Genomic DNA, 25,336 nt, shown 5'->3' on the forward strand with positions numbered 1-25,336 from the left:
CAAAATACAAAACCAACAAAAATACCAAACTGAAATAGCAGAAAGTAACCCCTTTGCTTTTATTTTCAGGATAGAAAGGTCACTGCCTCCAGAAAAGCAGGGGAAAACAACTGGACCTTACAAAAAATGGAAATTTAAATTCCTCTTCTGCCAAAACGAGGACTGCAGAAGCAACTGAAGAAAAGGCATTTGTAGCAAGTTCATCAAGCATAGGTTGAGGCATCTTTAAAGGCTATCAAAGTTGATTGGTTCCCTAAGGAACCGCTCCATCTGCATTGCCCTAGTCTTTATCGACATGTCCAAAACCTTTTGATCAAATTCTACCACCAGTCCACCAAGAATGCTAGGATTAATCTGGCAAATTAAACAAGAATTAAATTCACTTCCATTACATGCCAGGAAAATAGAAAACACCACCAGTGTAAAATGGGAATTCAAGGTGAAAGAATGTAAGAAATGGTTTTTAGTTTTTGTGTAAAAAACAACATGAAGGGCAACATCACAGTGATGTGCAACAAAACCATCAGATTGGAATCACACTATTATGTCCTGATGCCCTTTTATTTCAATCAATGGTTTCATTGGGGCCCCAGTGGAAGGTCTCCACAAAGAATACACCACCCAAGGAAAATTGAAAAAGAATATGAGGATCATTTTAATGAGTTAAAGCACAAAATAATAAATATTGCTCACATATCTAATATTGAAAATTGAAAGTGCAACACATGGAACAAACAGAACGAGAGAGTGGGTAATAGAATGCATAGGAAGATCATTCTAGGATAGCTAGGAACAATTAGGTTGGATCTAACTCGAACCGACGGGGCCGACCTACTTGAGCCAAAGTAGGGCTGCATTTTATTTACAGCATCAATTGATCTCAAGCAAAGGAAACAATCTGATCTAAATAAGGCTCGGTAGGTATTCATCATTTAAAAAAAACAAAAGACTTCTGTCAGGTTGATATCACCCAATCTACACCATCTCTGATTGCAATCTCAGTCATCAAATTTTAACTGAATGATAACAAATATGTTAAAAGCAATTTATACACGATCAAGGAGCAAACCGAAATGAAACCCCATCATTTTTCCTTTTAAGAACTTGACATGTTGGAACCTAGTAGTGCAGCAGTTGGGTCCAACAGACCATAGCTAAAATGGTTATGACACACAAAGATTGTGATCGGAACAACAACAACAACTCAGCCTTATCCCAACTAAATGGGATCGGCTACATGGAACCTTTCAAAACAAAGTAATGAGATAAGAAAAGTAAGAAATGGAAAATGAAACCTGAAAATAAGAGGAAAGAGGATAGCCCAGGAAATCAGGAAAATCTCAGCAACATGGTGTCGACAACATGGATCCTTGCCCTCCAATAGGCTCTATCTGTCATACTTGGCACAAGACCCAAACTATGCATGTAATTCTTCACAACCTCACCTACGCTCATTTTAGGCCTGCCCCTAGATATTTTAGCTCATTCAATCGGAATCAAATCACTCCTCCTTACTAGGGCATCCCCAAGCCTCCGTTGCACATGGCCAAACCACCTCAGACGATATTCTCGAAGCTTGTCATTGATTGGGGCAACTCCCACATCAGCTCTAATACGTCCGTTCCTCACTTTATTATCCTTCCTAGTTTTGTTACACATCCATATTAACATCCTTATCTCTGCAACACACAGCTTCGCTATATGCCACTTCTTAACTGCCCAACATTCTGTGCCATACATCATAGCAAGTCAGATAACAATCCTGTAGAACTTTCCTTTAAGCTTTAAAGGAATGTGTCGGTCACATAATACTCCGGTCGCACCTCTCCACTTCATCCATCCCACTTTTATTCTTTGTGAAACATCATCATCTATGTCACCTTCTTTGTGCATGATAGACCCCAGATATCTGAAATAGTTACTTGGCGGTATCTCTCTCTCCCCCTCCATTTTCAACATGTCATCATCCATCATAGTGTGACTAAAGTTACATAATCCGTCTTTGATCTACTAATCTTAAAGCCTCTTGTTTCCAAGGTCGATCTCCACATTTCTAACTAAGCGTTAATCTCTACTTTTGTCTCATCCACCATAATGATATCATCAGCGAAGAGCATACACCACGGTACCTCGTCTTGGATGTTCTTGGTTAATTCATCCATGATAAACGCAAATATATAAGGGCTTAGGGCTGATCCTTTATGTAACCCAAATGCAATTGGGAATTTCTTGACCTAGACTCCCACAAATCTCACACTAGTCACCACACCCTCGTACATATCTTTAATTACCTCTAAATACTTACAACACCCCTCTCTTTGCAAGAACAGATCGGATTAAATCTCTAGGGACTCTTAACATAGGCTTTCTTCCGGTCAATAAAGACCATATGGAGATCCTTCTTGCAAGCTCTACATCTTTCCATGAGCCTCCTCAGTAGGTAGATTAAACTTCTGTCATGGATCTACCTGAATATCAATCTCTCTTCGCAGACGGGCTTCAATAGTCTTCTCACAAAGTTTCATAGTATGACTAATTAGATTTATGCTTCTATATTTATTGCACCTCTAGACATCGCCCGTATTTTTGTTGACCGGAACTACAATGCTTCTCCAATCATCTGGCATTTCCCTTGTGATCATAATCTTGTTAAATAACTTGGTCAACAAATATACCCCACATACTCCTAGGGCCTTCCACACTTCTATTGGGATCTCATCCGGGCCTGGTGTCTTGCCTACTTTCATCTTTCTTAAGGCTTCTTTAACTTCCAGCACACTAACCTTTCGTACATATCTAAGATGTGTGGTGTCTTGATGACTAATGCAATTAACCAGTTCGGTCATATTCAAACTATCTCCATTTAGGAGTTCACAGATATACTCATCACATCTCCTCATCCCTTACCAACACTCTCCCATCCTCCCCCATAACACATCTCACTTGGTCGAAATCTCTACTCTTCCATTCTTTCATTTTAGTTATTTTATAAATAGCTTTTTCCCCTTCCTTTGTAGTTAGATTAATATACAGCTCCATATATTCTCGACCTAGCCATCCCTACCATCTTGTTCGCCTCGTTTCTGGCCTCATTATACCTCTCTTATCTTCTGTTTCTTTAGTCTGTTGCCACGTCTTAACCCTCTCTTTCTTGGTCCTAATGGTTGTTTGGACCTCATCCCACCACCAAGTCTCTCTAGGGCCCTAACGCCTACCCTTTGCTTCCCCTAGAATTTCTTTGGCAACCCTCTTAATAAAAGTCATCATCTCGTTCCACATCACATTGATGTCTCCCTCAAGGTCCCACTTTCCTTGTTTGACCATATTTCAGTAAATGTGCCAAGGGACTCCCCTTTTAGTCTCCACCATCTTATCTTAGGGTCCATAGATTCCCCCCTCCTACGCTTTTGTGCACTGAGGCACATATCCAAGACCACCAGTCTATGTTGGGTGGTTAGACTCTCCCCAGGTTTAACCTTACAATCCTTACACAACATTTTGTCTGCCCTTCTAGTTAGGAAGAAATCGATTTAACTGATATGAATCCCCCTTTTGTAGGTAACTAAGTGCTCCACTGTTTTTTCAAAGAAAGTGTTCACAACAGAAAGGTCATAAGTTACTGCAAAGTCTAGGATTGAGGTCCCCTCCTCATTCCTCTCCCCAACCCCGAAGCCTCCATGGATACCTTCATAGCCTCTACAATCGCTCCAAACATGGCCGTTCAGGTCACCTCCAATAATAATTGTTTCATCTTAGCCAAAACCCTACAATAACGCATCCATGTGGTCCCAAAATTTAAACATGCGTTCTTAAATTTTAATGTAGCAGTCAAAATTTGGTCAAACGTTTTATAAATAGCAAAAAAAATGAAAACGGAATATACAGGTTTTAAATGCTTGGATTTGAAAAATACTGCTATACAGTTAAATAAAAAACATATATTTATAAAAATATGCATATATATATAATACATAGCATTACAACTTTTTCAACTTTTTCTTTTTACTCCAGAACAGGGATACATACATCATACATGTCTCTTTCAAATAAAGGATGAGAGAGGAGAGAGAAGTGGTCATCTTTTGTGGATTTTAAATTTTAATATGGACAGAAAAGAGGGGTAGAGAAGGTAAAGGCAGAGAGCAGCGGGGTTTGCGGGCTTCACAAGTGCACCGCAGAACCCAGGCATGGGGAGAAAGAGAAAATGAAGGAAATATTGCCATGGGAGCTTCTGAGTTGCAAAACATTGGGGAGCTTTGTCCTCAACTTCTAGGTCAAGCTGAAAGGGCTTTGGGGCATAAAAAAATGGGGGTTTTTAACTGGGTTTTAAATATGCCATATTTTTAGCAATGTTTAATATGTTTGCCATTTTATACAGCTACTAGTAGCATACACATATTTTACCGTATCTTTCAGCCACATATGGAAAACGGCATAATAGAGGAACAGTGTATTATACAGGTTCTAACTAACTATGCCACGTATTAGCAAGAAGTGGCAGTCATCTCAAAAGCCTGCAACTGACTTGGAAGGAAAACAAAATGGACTGTGAAAGAAATCCATAAATATTCCGAAAAACAAATGACACTCCACAAATGAGGTCATCTCTTCATCCTTGTATGGAATGGATTTGTTCATAGAAAAGTAGTTTTTCCTTTCTTTCTCTATTTGGTAGGTGAGGCATTTTTACAAGTACTTTCTGTAGATATTTAAAAATGTTTTACCATGTTTTGTCTTCTAAACCAAACGCATTATAGGAAATCAGGTTAATCACATTGAATTAGGGTTATAGAAATTTACATTAGGTTGGATAGGGAGGTTGAGGATCTCGTCCAGGTTAAATTATAGGGTTGTTAAGCCCAACAGAACCAACCCTTTCCAACTTGCATCTGTAATATATTAAAGCAGCTTGCTAGCCACTGTTTGATTTTTAATCCCTTATACCCTGAAAAGAACGTCTTGTTAAGAAAATAAAACTCCTCCTCCCCTCCCTCAGTTCTTATATTTAATATTAACTAAGAAAAACAATTGTCCAGAGGGAGAACATTATAAAGCTAGACCTACAACATGAAACTAAGCACATACCTTCTGCTCAAGCTTAACTGTCTTTCCCTGTCCAATAATATCCTGCAGTGTCTCCTTCAGTTCTTTCTCCTCCTCTGGAGGAAGGGGCTGCAAAATTGAAAGGAAAAATTAAAATATAGATATCTAAGAAATGATTCATGTATTTAGCATCAAAACCAAAGTGGGAAAAAAATCAAATTCTGACTAATGGCTTCATAAAAATAAAAAACTGTAGAAGACGAGCAGGTTCATGCATTACAGTGCACGGTGGAGTCAAGTTAGGTGGCTAGGTAAGAAATGTACATCAGTTTTGTGTGTGTGTGTGTGTTGGGGAGGGGGGGGCACAAGTGTCAACCTCCATGAGATCATAAATGGTCAGGAAAATTGAACTCAGTATTTAGATGAGACCTAATAAAAAAGGTAACCAAATCAGAACATCGGGGTAGGTTCTCCAAGAACTTGCACATTTCCAGTCCCAGCTTTCCCAGTGGGGGAGCAGAAAGGGGGGACGGGGAGGGCAGAGTAGAATCCCTGGACATTGATGCAGTATTGTTCTAGCATTTTCCTGCATATGGTTTTTCCTAGTACAAATTGGAGTCATTAAGTCAGTCTGGCATGGGTTAGTTAGGAGTTAGATTGAATTCTGATATTAGTTAGTGGCCTAGAAACTGCTGGAATTAAGTATTTTACCACTTTGGTTTATGATAAATTTTATGGAGTCCTAGTTGGTATAGGCGTTCCATTCTAGCATGCCAACAGGTTTGTCTAGCTAATCTTAGTTTTGGAATTGGTTTTAGTCACAACCCAAATTAGAGTTTAAGTCTGTAAGACCCAAAGTTATAAATATGTGTAAGCCTATGGCCAGACCCCCACAATTTTATGAGTAATAGAAGCCACTCTTTAAGCCGGACTCTCTTGAGGCATTCGTTTGAGGTGGCCTCATCTGCATCCTTGAGCCCTGCTGTCCACCAACCCTCCCCACCCCCACCCAATTTCCCAAAATGAATGTAGATCGAAGCTCTTAGGGAAATCCTGGTCCAGCTGAGATTGAAGGTTTTGTTAGGAATGCAGATCATGTATTGCTGATTTTTTCTGGGCCTATTAGATGCTCTGACTCTACATCTGCTGAGCTTAGGGCTGTGGCCAACAAGGCATTAAGGAAGACAACAAGTGTCCTTTACTTGCTCAAGTAAAATTATCCTTGTCTTGGAGACAGAGATCAGCAAACTCCTCTGGCTGACCAAGTGGCCAAGGGATTAACAGGGACAAATTATTTGTGGGCTAATAATCCATTGTAGATCACTTTTTTCTTTTTCTTTTCCTGCTCCAGGGAGGGCTACCTTAGCTGTTTAGAGAGCCCTAGTCTGTTGTCATTGTATCATAGTTTGTTCTTAATAAAATCTTCATCTTTTTATTTGTCATATCTCTCGGGTAGCTGATCAGAATTACACCAAATTTGATAATACTGGTTTCTCTTTATATACTCTCTTGATACTGTTCTGAAAATCTGAATTACACCTCTTTTAGTATTCAAGTTCCAGCACCACTGCTCTGTTTAACTATACACTAAGAAAATTCTGCAGCCCTTATTTGATGTCAGCTTCCTGAATTTTCCTGCAGAAGATAGTACTACCCATTCTGAACAATCAACTGAAGTTTCCAACTATTCTAATTTTTCTGTTTTGAAGCCATATTATTTTCTCTTTCAACTATAACTTCTCTAGTTTTATCAGTGTTCCGGAGATTCTGGCTTGCATGTCTCTTCTAGTTTACTAGTTGGGACTGGAAATTGAATTAGATACGGCTCTTTTTGCAGCATAGCGGTCAAAGCAGAAAGTAAAAATTGGGTTAATATTAAAGTGGGGACCTCTGATCTCTCCAAGAGAATGTGGAAATGTTTGTTCCATTATCGCAGTCCCTCCATAAAGCTTTGCTAAACTGAATTAAATGGTAAATGGATGCTCATTAGGTAAAACTAGACATCAAGAATGGGGGTGGACAATGTTAATTGCACGGACACACAGCATGCTTCCACTGTGATTACCTCCATACAATGGGACCCGCAGTGTGGGACAATCACAGCAGGAGCATACCCACACTAGTGTGTGCAGCTAGCACTCCCCATAGGTGATGCAGATTCATCATCGAAATGGGCTTATTTCTTTAGAAATAAGTCCAAGGTTGGGATATATATATGTTGGGTCTTCGATCCCAAGGGTTTTCTATGTAATAGGCCACTTTAATGGGCCTAAACTAGGGGTACTTAGGTTGCATACGGGATTAGCCCAATACTTAGTTTATTTTTCATGTTTTAGTGTTTTAAATTGAACCGGTTGAACCACTGGTCCAATTTAAGTGAAATGTTCCTATTGGCTAATAATAGGGTCTTATATCCTATTGGTTATTTAAGAATCTTCTTAGTTTTAAGTATTTTAGTTGGTTTTAAGTTGTAAATTCCTACCCTTCCACGATTTAAGTGAAGGAAGTGTTTAATTGTATTAGGATTTGGCTATTAGCCTTTTATTATAAATATTAAATCGTGGGAGGCTCCCCCACAGTTTTATGAATTAAAAAAAGAAATTATTTTTGCTGCCTTTGTTGCTGCTGCTGTTCCTTGAGAGTGTTCATCCTTGTGGTTCTATCAAGGTGGACAGGGTAGGTGGATCTCCTACGACTCCTTGCGCCATGATGGCCAGGAGGATCCCTAAGATTGAAGGTGGTTCTATCCTTCTCTGCTGTCCAAGCTTGCTGCCAGTGGATTCTACTGTAAGTTTGAGACTCAATTCTGTTTCTAATTCTCTACTCCCCCCCCCCCCCCTCCGATCAATTCCCCTTTGTTTTTGTTTGAATTTCATAAAACCTGATCACCCTTAACCCTGTCCAGCCTTAACCCCTAATCAGAATTTCATCAGATTTGGACCATAGTTTCCCCTTAGCATCCCCTCCACTCAATCCCAGTCTGCTACCCCAAATTGTCATTCAAACCCTAATTCCCTCTTTTCCATGAAAGCTACACAAACCCTAAAATTTCCACAGTCTAATCTAACCATCAAAACCAGCCCAAAATTGGTTCGAACCTCGTACCCACTGTCCCCTACACTCAATCCAAAGTGCATCCCAAAATTCCCACCCTAAACCCTAGTTTCACCTACTTTCCTATTTCCAAAACCCGAAACCCTAACTCTAAATTTTTTGGAATTCTAGTTTTCATTTAAACCTAGTTAAACCTACTTCAATATCATCCTAAACACCTGCCCAGCTTTACTGTTTATCACAATCTCACATCCCCTTCATCTTAACCCTAGAATTTGACCTAAAACTCCTATTCTGCTCTATTGGAACTGCTGAACCAGCAGCCCCTTTGGTCCTTTGTCATTAGATCCTGGATAATTGGCCTCTAGTAGGACCTTTACCTATCTAGAGCTACATTAATAGGGCGTGTCATTAGGGTCTACTATGGTAAGAGTGGTTGTGATGCTGCCCGATTGGGCATAGGAAGATCTTGTTTAGGACCCTGGATGGGTTCTATGGGCCTTGGACTACTTGTTTATGGGTCATTTGTTGCAACAAGCCTAATTTATAAGCCCATTAATGAGGGGGTTTAAGTGTACAAGAATATGGAAAGTCTTAGTTTGTTAATTTAAAGGAGTTTGAATTAGAATAAGATGCTTAAATAGCTTTCTAGGAGTTCTATTAAGTTAATTAGTGTGTACGAGTGAATACTTCTTATATGAGACAGTTTAGGAAAATCAAAAGCTTATATCCATACATAATGCCCTCCCATCATATGACATATTTTGAGTAAATCCGAGTTCATTTTAAGAGTTTTGGTGCTGCTATGCTGTGCATAAGTGGGTGAAGGCTCCTCTCCTAACCGCTTGCTTTTCTGCTGTATTACTTCTTCTAGTTCTGGCATACTATAATCAGGTACTACCTATACTTGATTCCTGCTACTTATCATCCTCCCTTTCCTCTTAATTCAATTCTATTCTCTCTCTTCCTTTCAATTAATCACATCAATATTAGAGCTGATCTGGCAGTAGCTCCGATACATGATAAGCTACAGGAAAGTCATTTGAAGTGGCATGGCCATGTTCAACGGAGGCTGGATGCTCCACTACGGGAGAGTGATTTGATTCAGATTGAAGGAGCTAAAAGAGCCAGGGGCAGACAATCTCTGCTCTATTTTTCAGAGATTGTCTAGAAGTGGTGGGGAAAGACATGCATAGCTTAGGCCTTGTGTCAAGTATGACCTCGAACAGGGCTGATTGGAGGGTAAGGATCCATGTAGCTGGCCGCATTTAGTTGGGATAAAGCTGAGTTGTTGTCATAGTTGTCACGGCGTCTCAGCAACCCAAGGAGTTGGAGAGTGTCCAAATTTTAGGCGACCAAGGTGTGTCCAAGGCGCCCAAGTCGGCCAAGGTGCCTTGACAACTATGGTTGTTCAAAATTCTAGTTATTTCTAGATTCCAAATTTTAGATCTAGTATTCTGGACTCCTATTTGAATCATATTTAATCGATTACGTAGATCTGATCGTCAATCTCTGCTCTATTTTTCAGTTTCTTTCTTTTAGCTTGAACCTTAAGCAGCCTGGAAATCATCTATCAGATCTTATCTGAATTTGAAAACTCTCATACCACCTATTGATAGATCAAATTATCCTTCCCACTCTACCAGAATCTCAGCCTGGTCTGGACGCTAGGTTAAAAGGTATGAAACTTCATTTATCTTCTATTGAAACTGTCCCTGTTTTGATCTGATCCTATCGATTTCTCACACAGATCCTGGTTCTAATTGTTTTTCTTGGTTCAAGATTCTTTCCAGAACCCTGAACTGCATTAGGCTGGAATCCTTTTACAGTCTGATTGTAGACAGCAAGAGAATCAATGAGTGCTGAAATGGTTGCGTTGAAGATTGAAGTGGATTGCAGATTCTAATGGATAAGGAACTTAAAGGAGGGTCCATGGCTTCACTCACATTATTAGACTTGTGTCACCTTCCTTCCTGGATAAACCACTCTCTTTCCAATGGAAGCCGAGATGTGCTAATGAAGATCCTGATGAATCGGCCAAGAAAGGGAGGTTTGTTCTAGATTATGTTTTGGGATTGAATTACCTCGGGACATATGATTACAGTTTTGCCCTCTAGCACCAGGCAACTCAAGCACCCTGATGCTAGGATTACCACAAAGCTGTGAATTTCTTAAGACACCCATGTCTCTACAGAGAGTTTTAAAGATGTGCACCGAGCAGACACTGCCCCTTTTCAGGCATGCCCACACTCAGGTTGTCCCAGTGAATCTGAAACACAGTTTCCCATGATATAACATACCATCAGTTGCACCCCCAAAACCCACTTGCCTTCCAGGCTTCCTTTCCTTTAGGAGATCCATTTAATTGACTGTATTGGCCAGTGCCTCTCACACGTAAGGTTATCTCCTTGAACTTTTTCCCTCTTGGAGGGTGGTACGTACATCTAGCCATTTTCTGCCACTATCAATTCAATTGTTAATTATAAACACAATTACTAGTTAAATTAAAGGACAAAGAAAAACCTCTCTAAACGAGTACCATTATGGGCCATGAAGGCAACATAATGATGGTGTACACTCTCACAATTGGAATTTGTTTATCACCATTCACCGCTCAGGTGAAAACGATTGCTGGGGGTTTGAGGATTTTTGTCATCCCAAGGATTGTATTATCTGATTACTGAAGAAAGTGCAGTGCTGATTATCAGATGGCTGTCTTTCTAACTATAGAGGCCAGTGGAAATAGCTGCATCTCATTAGGAGCAGTTTATTAGTTCAACTGGGAATGTATCCTTTATTAGCTGCATCTCATTAGGCCCAGGTTGTCAGACAGCATATGCATGTGGGGTCTGGGCCTTACCCTATTATGTACTATATTCCTTGGTTTTGTGGCCACTGGACTTTTTAATTTACTATATATATATATTGGTAAAGAATGTACTATGAATTTGTAGCTTCTTTTTCCCTACCTTACGAATAAAATCAGTAATTTAGAAAATAAAGTTAGTTGACAGCCTGACATTAGCTGTGCAACAGTAAAGGTCTTCTAAATTTTAGCACAAACACATAGTACCAATTTGAATTAAATGGAAAAAGTTCCCCGATGGGATATGAGAAGAAGATGTAGAGCACAAAACTCAATGGTGATCTTAACAAAGAAAAACAGAAACCTAATATAAGTTGACCACTACAGGATATTGATAACTTTAAAAGGAAAATAGTTTAGCAAAATTAAGGAATAAGAAGCGGGGTTGTGGTTGTAGGTTTTTGAAGATCGAGCTAAAAAAAGAATATTATGGTTTTAAAAGGGGCAAAATAAGGCATTAGGAAGAGGAGTAATCAAAGGGATTGTGCCTGTCCCTAGTTATGCCCTTATGGGACCATTGACATTATTGACACAGCATACAGGAATTGATAGTCACTTGTGAAATATGATCATAAGTGACGGATCTGTGACTTTCTAATATCTAAACATCATCTCATTACATATTTACTCTTGCCAGTGCCTTGACACTGCCAGCCCTAAGCCCACATCTGGGAATGTGGGTGTATTTGGCAGTGGGCATTTAAAACCATCAACCCCACACTCTAAGCATGGGTCCAGAAAATTTGCTATCTTGATGGCCATAAATAGGGTGGAATGGTGGATCAGGTCTCGAGTAGCAGACCTCAATTAGTTCAGATAAGGTTTCGTTAGTTGACTTGAGCTGTCCCATTTCAAATAAAACTTAAAAGACTCGATTTCCATAGAAACATAACCTACCACTACAGAATCTGCTGGCTCAAATTAAAAAACCCATGATTTGCTGGCCAGCAAACCACATTACAAATGCCAAAAGGGGGGGAAAAACACTCTCATGAGAGATTACATCCAATGCCAGGTTGCCAGGTCAAAGATTCCTTCCTCCCCATCCCCTCTTTTGGCTTTTGGGTAGGCAAAAGGCATAGTATATTCAAGGCCATGCCACAACACTAACTCCAAGGAATAGAGAACTTCACATCCCAAGAATCATGGACAATGTCAAAACTCCAACACAAAATGGGAGCTCGGGCCAGCAGATAGGTGAGGAGATGACTGATCTGAAGGAATCAACCTTTTAAAATCACTGTAACCCAAATGGAAATAACCTTGGATACATCAAAACAAATAAAAGACATAAGCACACCTCCACACCTCTTAGTTATAATTCCACCTATAACCCTAAGGGAGCACAAATTGTCAGGAAACAATCACCAACGGTAAATAACCAAGATCAAAGATCAGCATGTAATGATATATTTTAACTGGCTTCCCAAAATAAAAGCATGCAAGAGAAAAAGAGAACTTTTGACATCCACTTCAAATGCATCACTAACAAATGCCATCCACAGTAACTTAATCATGCAATGATGCAAACACACCATTGATATTCCAGTAATCGAAATTGTCCCCAAAGAAGTGTGTTGTGCATAGATATACATTGTTGTGGGTTCTGCTTAACAGCTCGAGTTTTTACGATAAACGATTGTAATTTGGTATCACAGTAAGGAGGTCGGCTGTTCAACCCCTAGTAAGTGCAAGGGGTTTTGTGCCATGTGTTGTTGTGCCTCTACACGTTGTGCCCCTTTGGTGCCACGTAATCGTGTCACATGCAGAGCCGTGTGTGTGTGTGTGGGTTACACGTGCGCGGGGGGGGGGGGGGGGGTTGTGTGTTAACATACATTGTTGTGGCCCTTAATTAACAGCTCGAGCTTTTAGGATAAACGGTTGTAACAAAGTATAAGGTACCGAACCTCCAAAATTCTAGAGAGATGCTAGTTTATAAGCTACTAACAAGTAGCAAAATGATAAATTATGAAATATGGGCCCATTTGCAATGCAAGGTGCAAATATCAAGGAGTAGGACTTACAATAACAGTTGTCACCACAGCTTTCACCTCTTTCTTATGTGCCATGGTCAAGTCCAGAAATCTCTTTGCAATACTATCAATATGTCTTAGTCTCCCATTCTCAGCCAGAATAGCTGAGGTAAATAAATTCAGAATGTGCATGTAAGAATAATAATAAAAAGAGTTGTCTAGAAGCATGATGAATCAAGCATAAGAAAACTTCAGATAAAAGGTTAACACTTAACAGTATTTGAAATAACATTTGAAAAGCAAACCAGTAACAGACCAATAACAAGCACCTATTGAGTGTTAATTCACAGGGATAACTACTCAATGTTTCAGATTTCTGTTTGGTGGTGAGTTATGAATTGTATCAACCAATTCTTATAGCAGTGTGTCTGGGTCAAATATAGGGGGAAAAAATTTATATGGATATGCAAGTGGAATAGAGTACTATGATAATAGAATGTACAGTCAATATCATTTAGAAGGGTAAATTTTCAGCATTCATACAAAACTTGGCACAGTAGAAGCATTTAGAATCAAACCAAGTGATGGCCCCATCAGCATACAGTTGGGAGAAGCCCTGGTTTTAGGCATCATTTTTGGTTCAGTATTGGAACCGATACCATGACCAATATCGGTCAGTATCAGCGTATCGGTCAATTTTTCCCTCAAAGATGATACCATACACTTTGGACTAAGGGTATTTTTGGGATTTCTTACCATGTCAGTGACCCGTATCAGATCGGTATGGGTCGATACCAAACTGATACCTAAAACCATGGACAAAGCACAATGCATTGGTATTCGTAGAGTACCAGAGCATATAGCAATTGCATAATGCCATTCTGCTTGAGGGAATTAATCCCCAAAAAAAAAAATCTATAAAATGAACTGAACCATGATATGCATATCCAACAGACACATCACCCCAATAAATTTAAAAAAAAAAGAAGGGTACAAACAGATTTCTTCAACTTATTGCAAGTAACATATAATGGTGACAGATTCTATCCCTTACTTACCAAAAGATGAATACCATGAACGATTATAACCACAAAGGGTGTCTGAATCCCACAATGAACAAAAAAATAATTGGAAAAGAAAACAATAAATATTATTTTCTTAAATTCGATTTTTAATGCAGTACACCTGACAAAATTTTCAATTTAACATTATCTGGAAAAAGTGACTCCACTGACCACTTGAATGCAGATTGGTATCCTTACACTCAACTAATGAATCTCAAGGGATACATTTACACCAAAAGGGAACAGCAGAAACTGGTAAATAACAAAGTCTGGAATAAGTAAAAGAAAGGACAAAAACTCAATAGCAGAGAAGGATTTGATAGAAGCAAATATAGGACAGTAGTGGAGAAAAGTGAGGACTTGACCAATATTTTTCTGTCGAAGCTTTTGTGATAAACTCTATCAGATCTCCAAGTATCAAAGAAAAGCCAGCTCATCTAGGGGATGCTACCGTACTTGTTATGAGAAAAGCAAGGAAACAGAGCAGGTTCGGATCTAAAGATATGATTGAAATAATTAACAATTAAGAACAGGAACTAAGAGGGAATGCAATCAAACACAATTTGAAGAAAAACTGAAAACTACTAAGTTATGTTCAGTTGAAGCATGCAGAAAGTTGTCAGAAAAACTGAGTTCCCCCAGGTTCTAAAAAGGATGGCAAAACTGATTTGTGAACTGAAAAATCAGAAGGGAAACTAAGAAGGATAAAAGAGAAGAGGGGTGGTGCAGGAGTCCACCTGCTGTGGGCTTGGAATCCACCAAAATCCCTTCGAGAATCCATCCAAGTCAACAGCTTTGAATCAACAGAAGCAAGTTGCAGAAAACCTGAATTCTATTGCTCATAATACGTATAGTGCTTGTAGCCTTGCATGCATATTTATTTACTGCTACTGGACCTTCTACTACTATTACAACTTGGCAATCAAATACCAACAAGGAAAACTAAAATTGAAACACGATGCCATGACTAAAACTCCTACTACAACAAGGACTCCCAATTAACTCACATAAACAGAAGAGAAAACTGAAATAATATTCCTAATGACTCTAGGACAGACTATGGCAAATCAAAGTAGAAAGACAAGACACCAATATTGACCCATGATTTTACTATCTAACTGGCCCAACTAAGACCAGGAATGGATAGCGCTTTCTCCTCTTCCATTGTGCTGCTGCATCACACCTATTTCTAAAGTCTCTAATAGCCCATCCACTTTTAGCATCACTTTTCCAACGGCAGGTAATAAAGGGTTCAGAAGTGTCCACCCAGGAATGAGGTTCAAGATAGGTGATACATGAACAAACTATGCATCAAAGAATGAAATATGTTGCCAAACCAACCAATCAAATAACTGTCAGTAGATAATTAAGCACAATGACTACAAGTTTAAAATGCAGAGTCAAAAATGTCACTATTATAAAGAGGGGGGGGGGGGGGGCAGGATCTAGCATCATCACTGAAGCCAACCTCAACCACCCAGTTAATCCAACCAAGTTCAGTTGAGACTTGAAGATATAAGTTTTATTCTTGAACATGAAAGAAAAGTGGAGAAAAAAGTATGCTGCCGAGAAAATGCTGGCACTGACTTCTATTGTTCCGAATACGTCGCATGACTAAGTAGATCTATCTAATGGTGGATCCAAAGGGGGGGGAAAAGAAGAAAAGAAAAATCTAACAAAGTAGCATACAGCCATGAAGAAACTGCTTTCAGAAAAAAACCTCTTAGAAAGCTAGCTTGTTCCATGGTTAGAAAGAATACATATTGGATGCATTCTACAACCCAAAAAAAATTCCAACAGCGAGTAAAGTGCATATGGTATCATATAATGGGAAAGAGGGGGGCATGTATTATATTTATATTGCAGGTCAGACTAAAGAAGACTGAGCCTTAATTTTGACTCAATTCACATATGACAAAAACAGGCAGATAGTTGCAGCAATTTGGCAGACCCAAGGTTTCAAGAATCGGTGAATCGGATCAGGAATCGCCCAATTCAAATCGGAATTGTTGATCACATGATCCCGATTCTTGACGATTAAATACGGTCAATTCCTCGATAAATACAACAGAATCATTGGAATATTCCTCAGATCTGCCTATTCTAGGGATTTTTCAGACCGATTCTAGGGCTCTAACCGCTTCCATCCCCAATTCTGCGTTTCATAACCCTGGGCACACCCAGGTAGAGCTGTATCTTAAACTTTGACTAATGCTCCTCAAGTCCACGAGTTTCGGCCTTAAATATTTATGAGGACTATATTGCATGCATTCTCAGGTCCATTGGTGAGGGAAATTTCTATGGGAGCACAATTATGGAAGGGTCTTAGGATATCATTTTTCTTTTTCGCCTTTTTTTTCGGGGGTTTGGGGGAGAGGGATGTCCAAAGATCACATACTGTAATATATGGCCCCCAATAATTCTCCTCGAAAGACCCTAGATCATTTCAGAGAGAACAGGGCTTCAATTCTTGGCCAGTTATCTCACTGCAACAGGGTGCAACATGCAAGCTTCTCCAACAAAGTAGCACAAAGCCATGAAGAAACTGCTGCATCTAAGGGATTATTACACATGCACCATTCCATTCTAGGATAGTCATTGTTTGTCATATCTGATCCAGTCTAAAACCAGTGAGCTTGCTTGCATTTTTGCTCTAATATCAATTCACAAAAAGGAAATGTTGTCAAATGTGCAAATGCTGTAGTTTCTCCTTAGAGAAGCGTTTTTCACGATATGAACATCTCATCAGATAGACTCCATCAGTACACAAAAAGGATAAGACATGTTCACTCTTCTTTTCCCACCAATGATTTGTAAGTTCTCTATATAAAATTTAAGTTTCAAAAATAGGTAAACATACCCAAAAAGTTCTTGGTAACATCTGAGAATTTAGCTGCCGAACTTATATCATTTACAGCCTTCACTCTGGTCTCCCCAGGCACTGACAGATCCTTTATGAACTGGGAAAATGAAGGACTCTTTTTGGTAGCCTCAACAAGGTCAAGAATTTCAGTCTCAACTTTGTCCAATGCATTGGCTTTAACAGCAGAGAGGTACAAAGCAGAGGCATAGTTTCCCGTTCCTCCAAATAATGTAAGAGGCACCTGAAATGTTAGAAAGGACCAGAGAGGAAAGATTAACAAAATTAAAAACTAACAGACCAAATACGTTCTGACTATTGATACAAAACTATCTTGCCAGAAACTAAGAAACTCAATAACCAAGGAGATACCGAAATCCCATTTAGATATTCACAAATGAGCAGTCTATGTAGATCACTTCTTCATACTAGGAGCATATCTCTTTCCAATGGAGAGAAAGATAGAGTACATCTTAGCAGATGAACTGGCCAAAGAGGGTGCTAAAAGGAATTAACTTTACACAGGACTGGACATATCCAATAATGTTAAGTTATACTTATTGATGTTCTGCTTTCTTTATGTGTAAATATCTTACTGATATGCCCCTTTGGGGGGGGGCTTTTAACAGCATTGTCTTGCTCTTCAGACAACTAAAATTTGTTACTTATCTTTAAAAAAATAAAAGGAAAAAATCTCAATATCGAAGGAGTAGTTTTTGAAGTCATCTTAGAAGATAACAAGAGAACCTTAATGAAATGAATGATGAAGCATCGAATAGATCTATACTCCTAAATCCTATTCCTATCAATGTTCAACTGTTAAGTGGTCTTCAAAGAAATCAACTATTGGGAAAAAATAAAGGGTTTGATTAATGAGAAAGTGTCACAATGAGAAATCCACACAGCGAACCAATCACCTGGTTCTGTTTGAGCAAACCTAACTGCAAATAAATGTCAATAGTTATAAACCTATGTGTTGACTATGGACAACCTTATCAAGGTCCCAATATTGCATTGGATTTCCTTTTCTAAGTATAGGCCTTTTTGGTGAGCGTTTTTAATCCTTAAATCCCCTCCCCTTTTATTTTTTTGGGAGGGGGGTTGTGGGATTGGGTTTCAATTACTTGATGATGCAAGCATATGGCAAATTTTCCAAAAGATAAACATTCTTACTTGTAGACTTAACATTTTGGGTTTTTATTTTCCTCTTCACTTGCTTTTTCCGAAAGGATGCTAAAAAAGATGATATCCTACAGCACATATAAGCCATAAGCTAATTCCAGCCTAGTAAGAATTTAGATCCTTAAGTAAGCAAAATGACCTCCAATCCTAACCTAGTGAGAGCTTTAAAGCCTTAAAAGAAACAAAATGAACTTTTAAAAAGGCACGTCCATCAAAAATACTTCCACAACACACTCCTTAAGTTGTTTGGTTATTAAAGGATAACTTGCCTCTCAAATGTGGAACTTAGATGCATAACCATTAGGAACTGGAACTTTTTAAAACAATTCCAAATGAATTAAGAAATAAGCAGAGCTTGCTAAACCAACCATTCTTGACTGACAATCCCAGCAGTATTGACATTAAAAATCAGTTTCACTACCTGTTCTAAAGTGACAACACCAAAAAAAAATCACCTTCAATTACTATTTACTATGTTCCTCGAACTTGGAGTTTCAGCAATTTCATATTTCTAATAAAAAAAATTGCATTACTCTGCCTTGTTCAACCCACTAGTAGCTAGAGGCCCTTGCAAGCAATGAAGAATTGCTGCATAACCACTCCAGCATTGTTCAAATTACCAAACCAGTAGTACCACAAACTAGATGTCCAAACTACAATAAGGGATGATCCTTCATCTAAAAACCACATAAATGGGTTACCACTGACCTCCTTGGTTTAAAAGGGGATAGTGCTGTCCCCGTTCCTTTTTCCTTTTTAAGATCTTTTTTCTCTTTATTGATTTTGTCTATGCAGATGATCAAAGGGTCCTGAGAATCACCAAAAAGCTAATTTCTGCAGAAGACCAATCGGTGTGTCCAGTAACATCCAAAATTAAATAAAAAAAAATTGACAATTGGCATAAAGCTTCTGATCTGGACGGTAAAGGGGCTGAAATACACCTAGATGATGGTTTTTCCTATAGAAAGACGGGATGGAGATTCCAGAAATTGATGTTGAGATATGCTCTCTCAACACTACCGAATCGAGAGGTAAGCAATTATATTTCATGAGTTCAATGAAAATGCACGCTTGCTATGGTTCTTATACTTGTCATATTCTGGGTCTATCAACAATCGCACACCATCAAAAGACCAAACGTTTATTAAAGAGAATGGGCTTACATAATTGGAAACGCCGGTAGCTTAAATGTCACGCAAGGTCACAAGTCTAACATGCTAAAAGAGATTTTTCACCAAAAAAACAAAAAAAGGGAGAGCGGAGCAGGAGAAAAATACTTGCAAGCATATCAAAACAAAGATATAACAGCATGGTCAGAACTCGAATGCTAATCCATTTACCATCTGAGTCTTCACAGGTATTAAATTTAGCTCACCTTAATCTTAATTTCCTTTGACCCTGATGCCGTCGAATAATTCCTTAATAACTGTAATAACACCAGAGCCAACAATTAGATCATTGCGATCTAGCCAGACCAATCAATCAAATTTAGTTCGTCACGACGAGCGAGCAAAAGAGGATGAAAAAAAATCGACGAACAAAAAAATTTTCGTTATACCTCATTAGTTGCTAAACTAGGGCTGCCCGACCTCTGGGCATAAAAGGATTCGGCTCTGAAAATGTTCTGAACGAGAGAAAGATTTGCTCTGAGACGCCCGGCCAACGCCATTACTAACCCTCGATTCTCAGAGTAAATGCCACCGTAGTGAGATATCAGGAATGGGAGAAAGATTGTTTAGGCTCACGTAGAGTCTTGAGCAATGTCCTGGGAGTATACTCTCCAATGTCGTCGGATGATCCATCATTTTCTTTCCAATTTTATCCTCTTTGCTTTCCAAATTTCCCATCTAAGGGTATAGATGACGGGGTGAAAGAGGGCTGGGTAGCCTGGGTTGGGCTCGGTTTTTTAAAACCCTAGCCCAATCCTAAGTCCCCTTAACTCAACTCAAGCCCAACCCTGCCCTAGGTCGGGCTGAGATGTCTCAGCTCAGGCCCAATCTTGCTGGGCGCAGCCCGGCCCTAATTGACCCTGATTGGGCCGGGGTTGGCCTTGATTGACCCTGATTTTTGCTAGGGCCTTGATCATGTGATTGAATATTGGTCTATTTCATACTCAAATGACTATTAGACTTTTCTTTAGATTAAAAAACCTAGCCCAATCTTAAAATTTTAAATACTTTTGTTCAATAGATAGATAACTAGCCTTTGTTTTTTGGTAAATCAATAGATAAATAGATACAAAACAAAAATTACAAAATATAATCAATATATTGTAAAACATAACAAAGGGTCGGGCCAAGTTGGGCTTAGCCCGAGATCTGAAGCTGGGCTTGAAAATTTCAACTGTAACCCGCTCTGAGGTTTGAAAAATCCAACCTAGGCCCTATTCGAGTTCAAGGTGGGCTTGAGCCAATAGGGCCAAACTTACACCCCTAATAGATGTGTAGAACAAGTTGGCTACTTGGATTAAGGTCCGTTTGGTTGCACTTCCATTATGTCAAAATGTTCCTTTTTGATTGCATTCTATAAGAACGTTCTTTAACTGGAGATTAGCGTTTGGTAAAACTATTTCAAAAGTGTTCTAAGAATTGGGGGGAAAAAAAACCCTTATAACAAAAACAACGTTTGACAAACCTTTTACAAAAGGGTTTTTTACAATTACCATCCCAAAAACTTTGATATCTACTATTACCCTTTTAAAAACTTTCAAACAACTGTTACTCTCCCCTGTTACATACTAATAACTAACTGGCTCCCACCATTACATACCTGTAACGGAGGGGGTTAGCTGTGACAGTGTGCCGTTGTCATGGATTTTTTAGGATCAAAATACCCTTATGTCAAAACAAAATAAAACAAATCTTCAAATGGGACCCTTCCTCTTCACTTCACCTGCACTTCATCTTCTTCACTTCCTCTTCACTTCACCTACACTTCATCTTCTTCACTTCCTCTTCACTTCACCTGTTGCAGCAAACCGGAGGAATAGTAGATATCAAAGTTTTTGGGCTGAAAACAGATCAAATAAAAACTTTGAAACGAGAAACCCCAAGCCAGGCACAAGTAACCCATACAATGAATCCATAGCGCAAGAGCTCCCCGCCCATCTACCAAATAATATGAGAAAGCTTCAGATTCCAGACACTAAACCCACATCGAAGAATGGATCAAAAAATTTAATAAATTATTCAAAACAGGAAAATAGTGGAAGCTGTTCTAAATATTAGGTTCAATTTAGAATACAGAAATGGAGAGAGAGAGATTTCTGAAGAAAACCTACCTTTCCTTTGAACTTGCATTACTGAACTGATGGAGGATCCCCTTCTTATTGTGTATTGCATTAATGCACATCCTCGAAGGCATAACAAAAGTTCTGTAACAGAGAAGAATTTTTATTTTATGAACATAACAAGGGGAAAGGGGAAAAATATAGAAAAGAAACAACTGACCCCTTTGTATAGGTAAACTTTTGATTCTGCATGCATTCAATGTCATATGTCAAGCTGCTGTAACAAATCTATAACTACTATTGTAGACAAAGGAAAGACCAACGGGAAATTTTGGGAGTAGGCTCGAAAAGAGTCCAGAATGTGTAGCATGCAAACATGGAACTGGGTTCCGATCTCTTCTCCTTCGGATCAAGCAATTGTTAAATACAATTAAAAATAAAAGAAAAAGGAATCCGCATGCCCAAATCCTGAAGACTAAACACACCATAAAGCCATTTCAATGTAGAGTTTAAAGAAATAGCAGCAAAAAAGAAAGAAAATCAAAATCCCAGAAAATGGAGTTACCTACTAAGGAACATGGCTTCTTCAAGAGTGCAACGCAAGCTAGATTCTTGATGACCCAGACTGTTGGAATTTTTCAAAATATTGATGTGGACTTTTAGTCCCACATCGGCTATGAAAGGAAAGCTCATTGGGTTTATATGTGTGAGTAGTAAGTAGTTATTATTATCACATGTAATGCTAGAAGAGATTATACGGTGCACTTGCGAGTGAGGACGGTACCCGTCCGGCGTATGCGTCTTGGCGTGCGTGAGGCACAATGTGGCGCTTTGATGACGCACTTTGTACTTCGCACGTGCGCATCATCGCGATATGTCGCCTTAATCTTTTCGGGATCGACGATTGTCCGATCAAAGGGTGCTTAGGATCGATCCGACCGTTGGATCGGTGGCGATCAAAGAGGGAGTGCAACCCTTGGTTTAACATTGACCCCAAGAGTTGCAGCCCACACGAACGACCAGGGGAGCCCCAATAGTCATGACTGTCGAGTCAAGCTATATGAGCCAATGGGTGTGACCCATCCGACAGGCCTTGTGGGCCTATAAATGGGCCACGAATTCTCTCGAGTCTAGATGATCAAAAATCTCGATAGCTTCACGAGTGTTACTATCCCCGCAACCGATGATCCGCTGATTTATCTTGGGAGGCGGGTTTTCGCAACCCTTTGCAGGATTAAGAGGGTGCAAATCTGTCTTAGGGCGAGAGCGATTTCGTTCGACTCAGGCCTTCTTTCTATCCTCTCCTTTTTGTTGATTTCTAACAATCTTAAGACGATATTTGTTCAATGGAGGAGACTCGCAATCATGAAGATACCGGAGCGAGATAAGCAAACTTGAGAAGTTTGATGGGTCATTTTTCAAGCGTTGGAAAGGGAAGATGTATTTCTTCCTCACGCTTTGAAACTTGCTCATGTCCGAGCGAAGAGAAGCAGCGACACCGATAGACACCACCGCGAAGCTTCAAGTGGAGAGACAGGTGCGATCTGCGATGCGAGTGGGAGCAAGACGACTTCATGTGCAAGGGCTACATCCTCAATGGGTTATCAAACACACTTTATGATGTGTATGAGCCCAAATTTGAGGCAAGACGTCGAGAGAACTATGGGAGGATCTCGACAAAAGTACAAAATTGAGGATCTTGGCAACAAGAAGCTTCTTATAAGTAAGTTGTTTGATTACAGGATGGTAGGAGATAAGTCTATTATTTCACAAACCTATGAGCTGCAAGGTCTCATGAATCAAATCATCTCTGAGGGCCATTCTCTTGACGAATCTTTCCAAGTGTCATCTATTATTTCAAAGTTACCTTTTGCTTGGAAAGATTGTCGAAAAGAGTTGAACAGAAGAAGGATGCAATGACTATGCAAGAGTTGATTAAGTATATCCAAGTTGAAGAGAATTCTCGTAAACTGGATAAACTTGAATTGGAGGAAAAATCTCCAAAGGCTCATGTCATAGAAAATGCATCTTCTAAGGGCAAGAAAAGAAAGTATGATGGGGAAGGCACTGTTTCTGAGAAGAAAAAGGGTACATTTATTAACCCCAAAGCGGCTTGCTGGAAATGCGAAAAAACCGATCATTTCAAGAAACAGTGCAGAGTTTATATCAAGGAGAAGCAACAAAAGGACCAAGCCAACATGGATGACAATGATGACTGGGCTGCTATGATATCTGAGGTATATGCAGTGGGTGATGATGAGGAATGGTGGATCGATTCCGGTGCAACCAAACATGTTGCCAAGAACAAAAATTTGTTCAAAGTTTATGAACCTATAGCAGATGGACAAGATCTCTTTATGGGAAATTCTTCAATTACTAAGGTCATAGGTAAAGGCACAGTGGTTCTGAATCTCACATCCGGGAAAAAGCTTACTTTGAATGATGTACTTCATGTTCCTGATATTAGGAAGAACTTAATGTCAGTAAGCTTGCTTGACAAACATGGATTTAAAATCTGTTTGAGTCGGGGAACATCATAGTGTCCAAAGGGGAGTTTATGTTGGGAAAGGATATGCATCGAACGGGATGTATAAATTTAATATGATTAATGAAAACTCATCTTCTGCTTACATTGTTTCTACTTTTGATACATGGCATTCTAGACTTGGGCAAGTTAATTATAAGTGCATGAGAAATATGGTTAAATTAGGTTTATTACCAGAATGCACATCTTCTAGTCATGACAAATGTTCAGTATGCATCAAGTCTAAAATTGTTAGGAAATCTTTTAAGAAAGTAGAAAGGAATACACAACTCTTAGAATTAGTACATTCGATTTGTGTGAGTTAGAAGGTATTCTAACTAGAGGTGGTAAAAGATATTTCATCACATTTATAGATGATGTTCAAAATACACATATGTATATCTCATTAAGGATTAAAGATGAGGCTTTGGAGAAATTCAAAATCTACAAAGCCGAAGTGGAAAACCAATTGGATCGTAAGATTAAAATCTTACGAACTAATAGGGAAGGGAATACTTCTCCACTTGATGATTTTTGTGAAGTTTATGGAATTATCCATCAAACAACGGCACCCTATAGTCCTCAACGAATGGAGTAGCGAGAAAGGAAAAATAGGACTCTAACGAGAAATGGTGAATACACTTTTACTTACTTCGACTTACCAAAGAATTTATGGGGGAAGCATTAATGATCGCTTGTCATATAGTTAACCGTATACCCCATAAAAAGACTAATATCACTCCCTATGAATATTGGATGAAGAGAAAACCTTCTCTTGGATATTTCAAAGTATGGGGATGTAGAGCATTGGTAAGATTAACTGATCCTAAAAGACCTAAATTAGGTGAAAAGGCAATTGAATGTATTTTCATTGGCTATGCCCAACATAGCAAGGCCTATAGATTTCTAACGATGGAATCTATAGAGACCGTTAGCCAAAATATAATTTTGGAATCTAGAGATGTTGAGTTCTTTAAGGATTCATTCTCTAGGAAACGGAAGAATGAAAATACAAACAAGGAGGATCAAGATATTGTTCAATCAAATTCTGAGAATAATGAGAGTGTTGAACTTAGAAGAAGTAAAAGAGTTAGAGTGAAAAAATCCTTTGGTCCAGATTTCTATCAATTCTTGGTAGAAGGAAACAGAAATGAAGTTACATATTCTTGTGTGTATAATGTTGAACATGATCCATTGACTTTTCGAGAAGCCATGAATTCTCAAGATTACGCTTTTTGGCAAGAAGCTATAAATGATGAAATGGATTCTCTCATGGGTAATAAAACATGGGTTTTAATGATTTACCTCCTGGATTTAAATCTATTGGTTGTAAGTGAATTTTTAAGTGAAAGCTTAAAGTGATGGAACCATTAATAAGTTTAAAGCTAGGCTTGTAGCAAAGGGCTTTAAGCAAAAAGAAGGCATTGATTATTTCGATACATATGCTCCTGTTGCTAGAATTAGTACGATTAGATTGTTAATTGCTTTAGCATCGATTAATAAACTTGTTATACACCAAATGGATGTTAAAACTGCTTTTC

The 25,336-nt window shown here is 38.9% G+C and overlaps 1 protein-coding gene across 1 annotated transcript; it reads right to left on the minus strand.

Annotated features, from left to right (window-relative positions):
* Positions 1-5: 5 nt before the first annotated feature.
* On the minus strand, positions 6-19,765 carry LOC122665345 (ATP synthase subunit O, mitochondrial-like). Its single transcript, XM_043861466.1, has 6 exons — positions 19,601-19,765; positions 19,418-19,468; positions 16,861-17,104; positions 12,988-13,100; positions 5,086-5,172; positions 6-354 (listed from the first exon to the last, which is right to left on the minus strand). The coding sequence occupies exons 1-6, from the start codon at positions 19,709-19,711 to the stop codon at positions 226-228; spliced, it is 735 nt and encodes a 244-aa protein (XP_043717401.1). The 5' UTR covers positions 19,712-19,765; the 3' UTR covers positions 6-225.
* Between the last annotated feature and the right edge of the window lie 5,571 nt (positions 19,766-25,336).

This window comes from Telopea speciosissima, chromosome 6 (assembly GCF_018873765.1).
Source record: "Telopea speciosissima isolate NSW1024214 ecotype Mountain lineage chromosome 6, Tspe_v1, whole genome shotgun sequence".
NCBI classification, from domain to species: domain Eukaryota; kingdom Viridiplantae; phylum Streptophyta; class Magnoliopsida; order Proteales; family Proteaceae; genus Telopea; species Telopea speciosissima.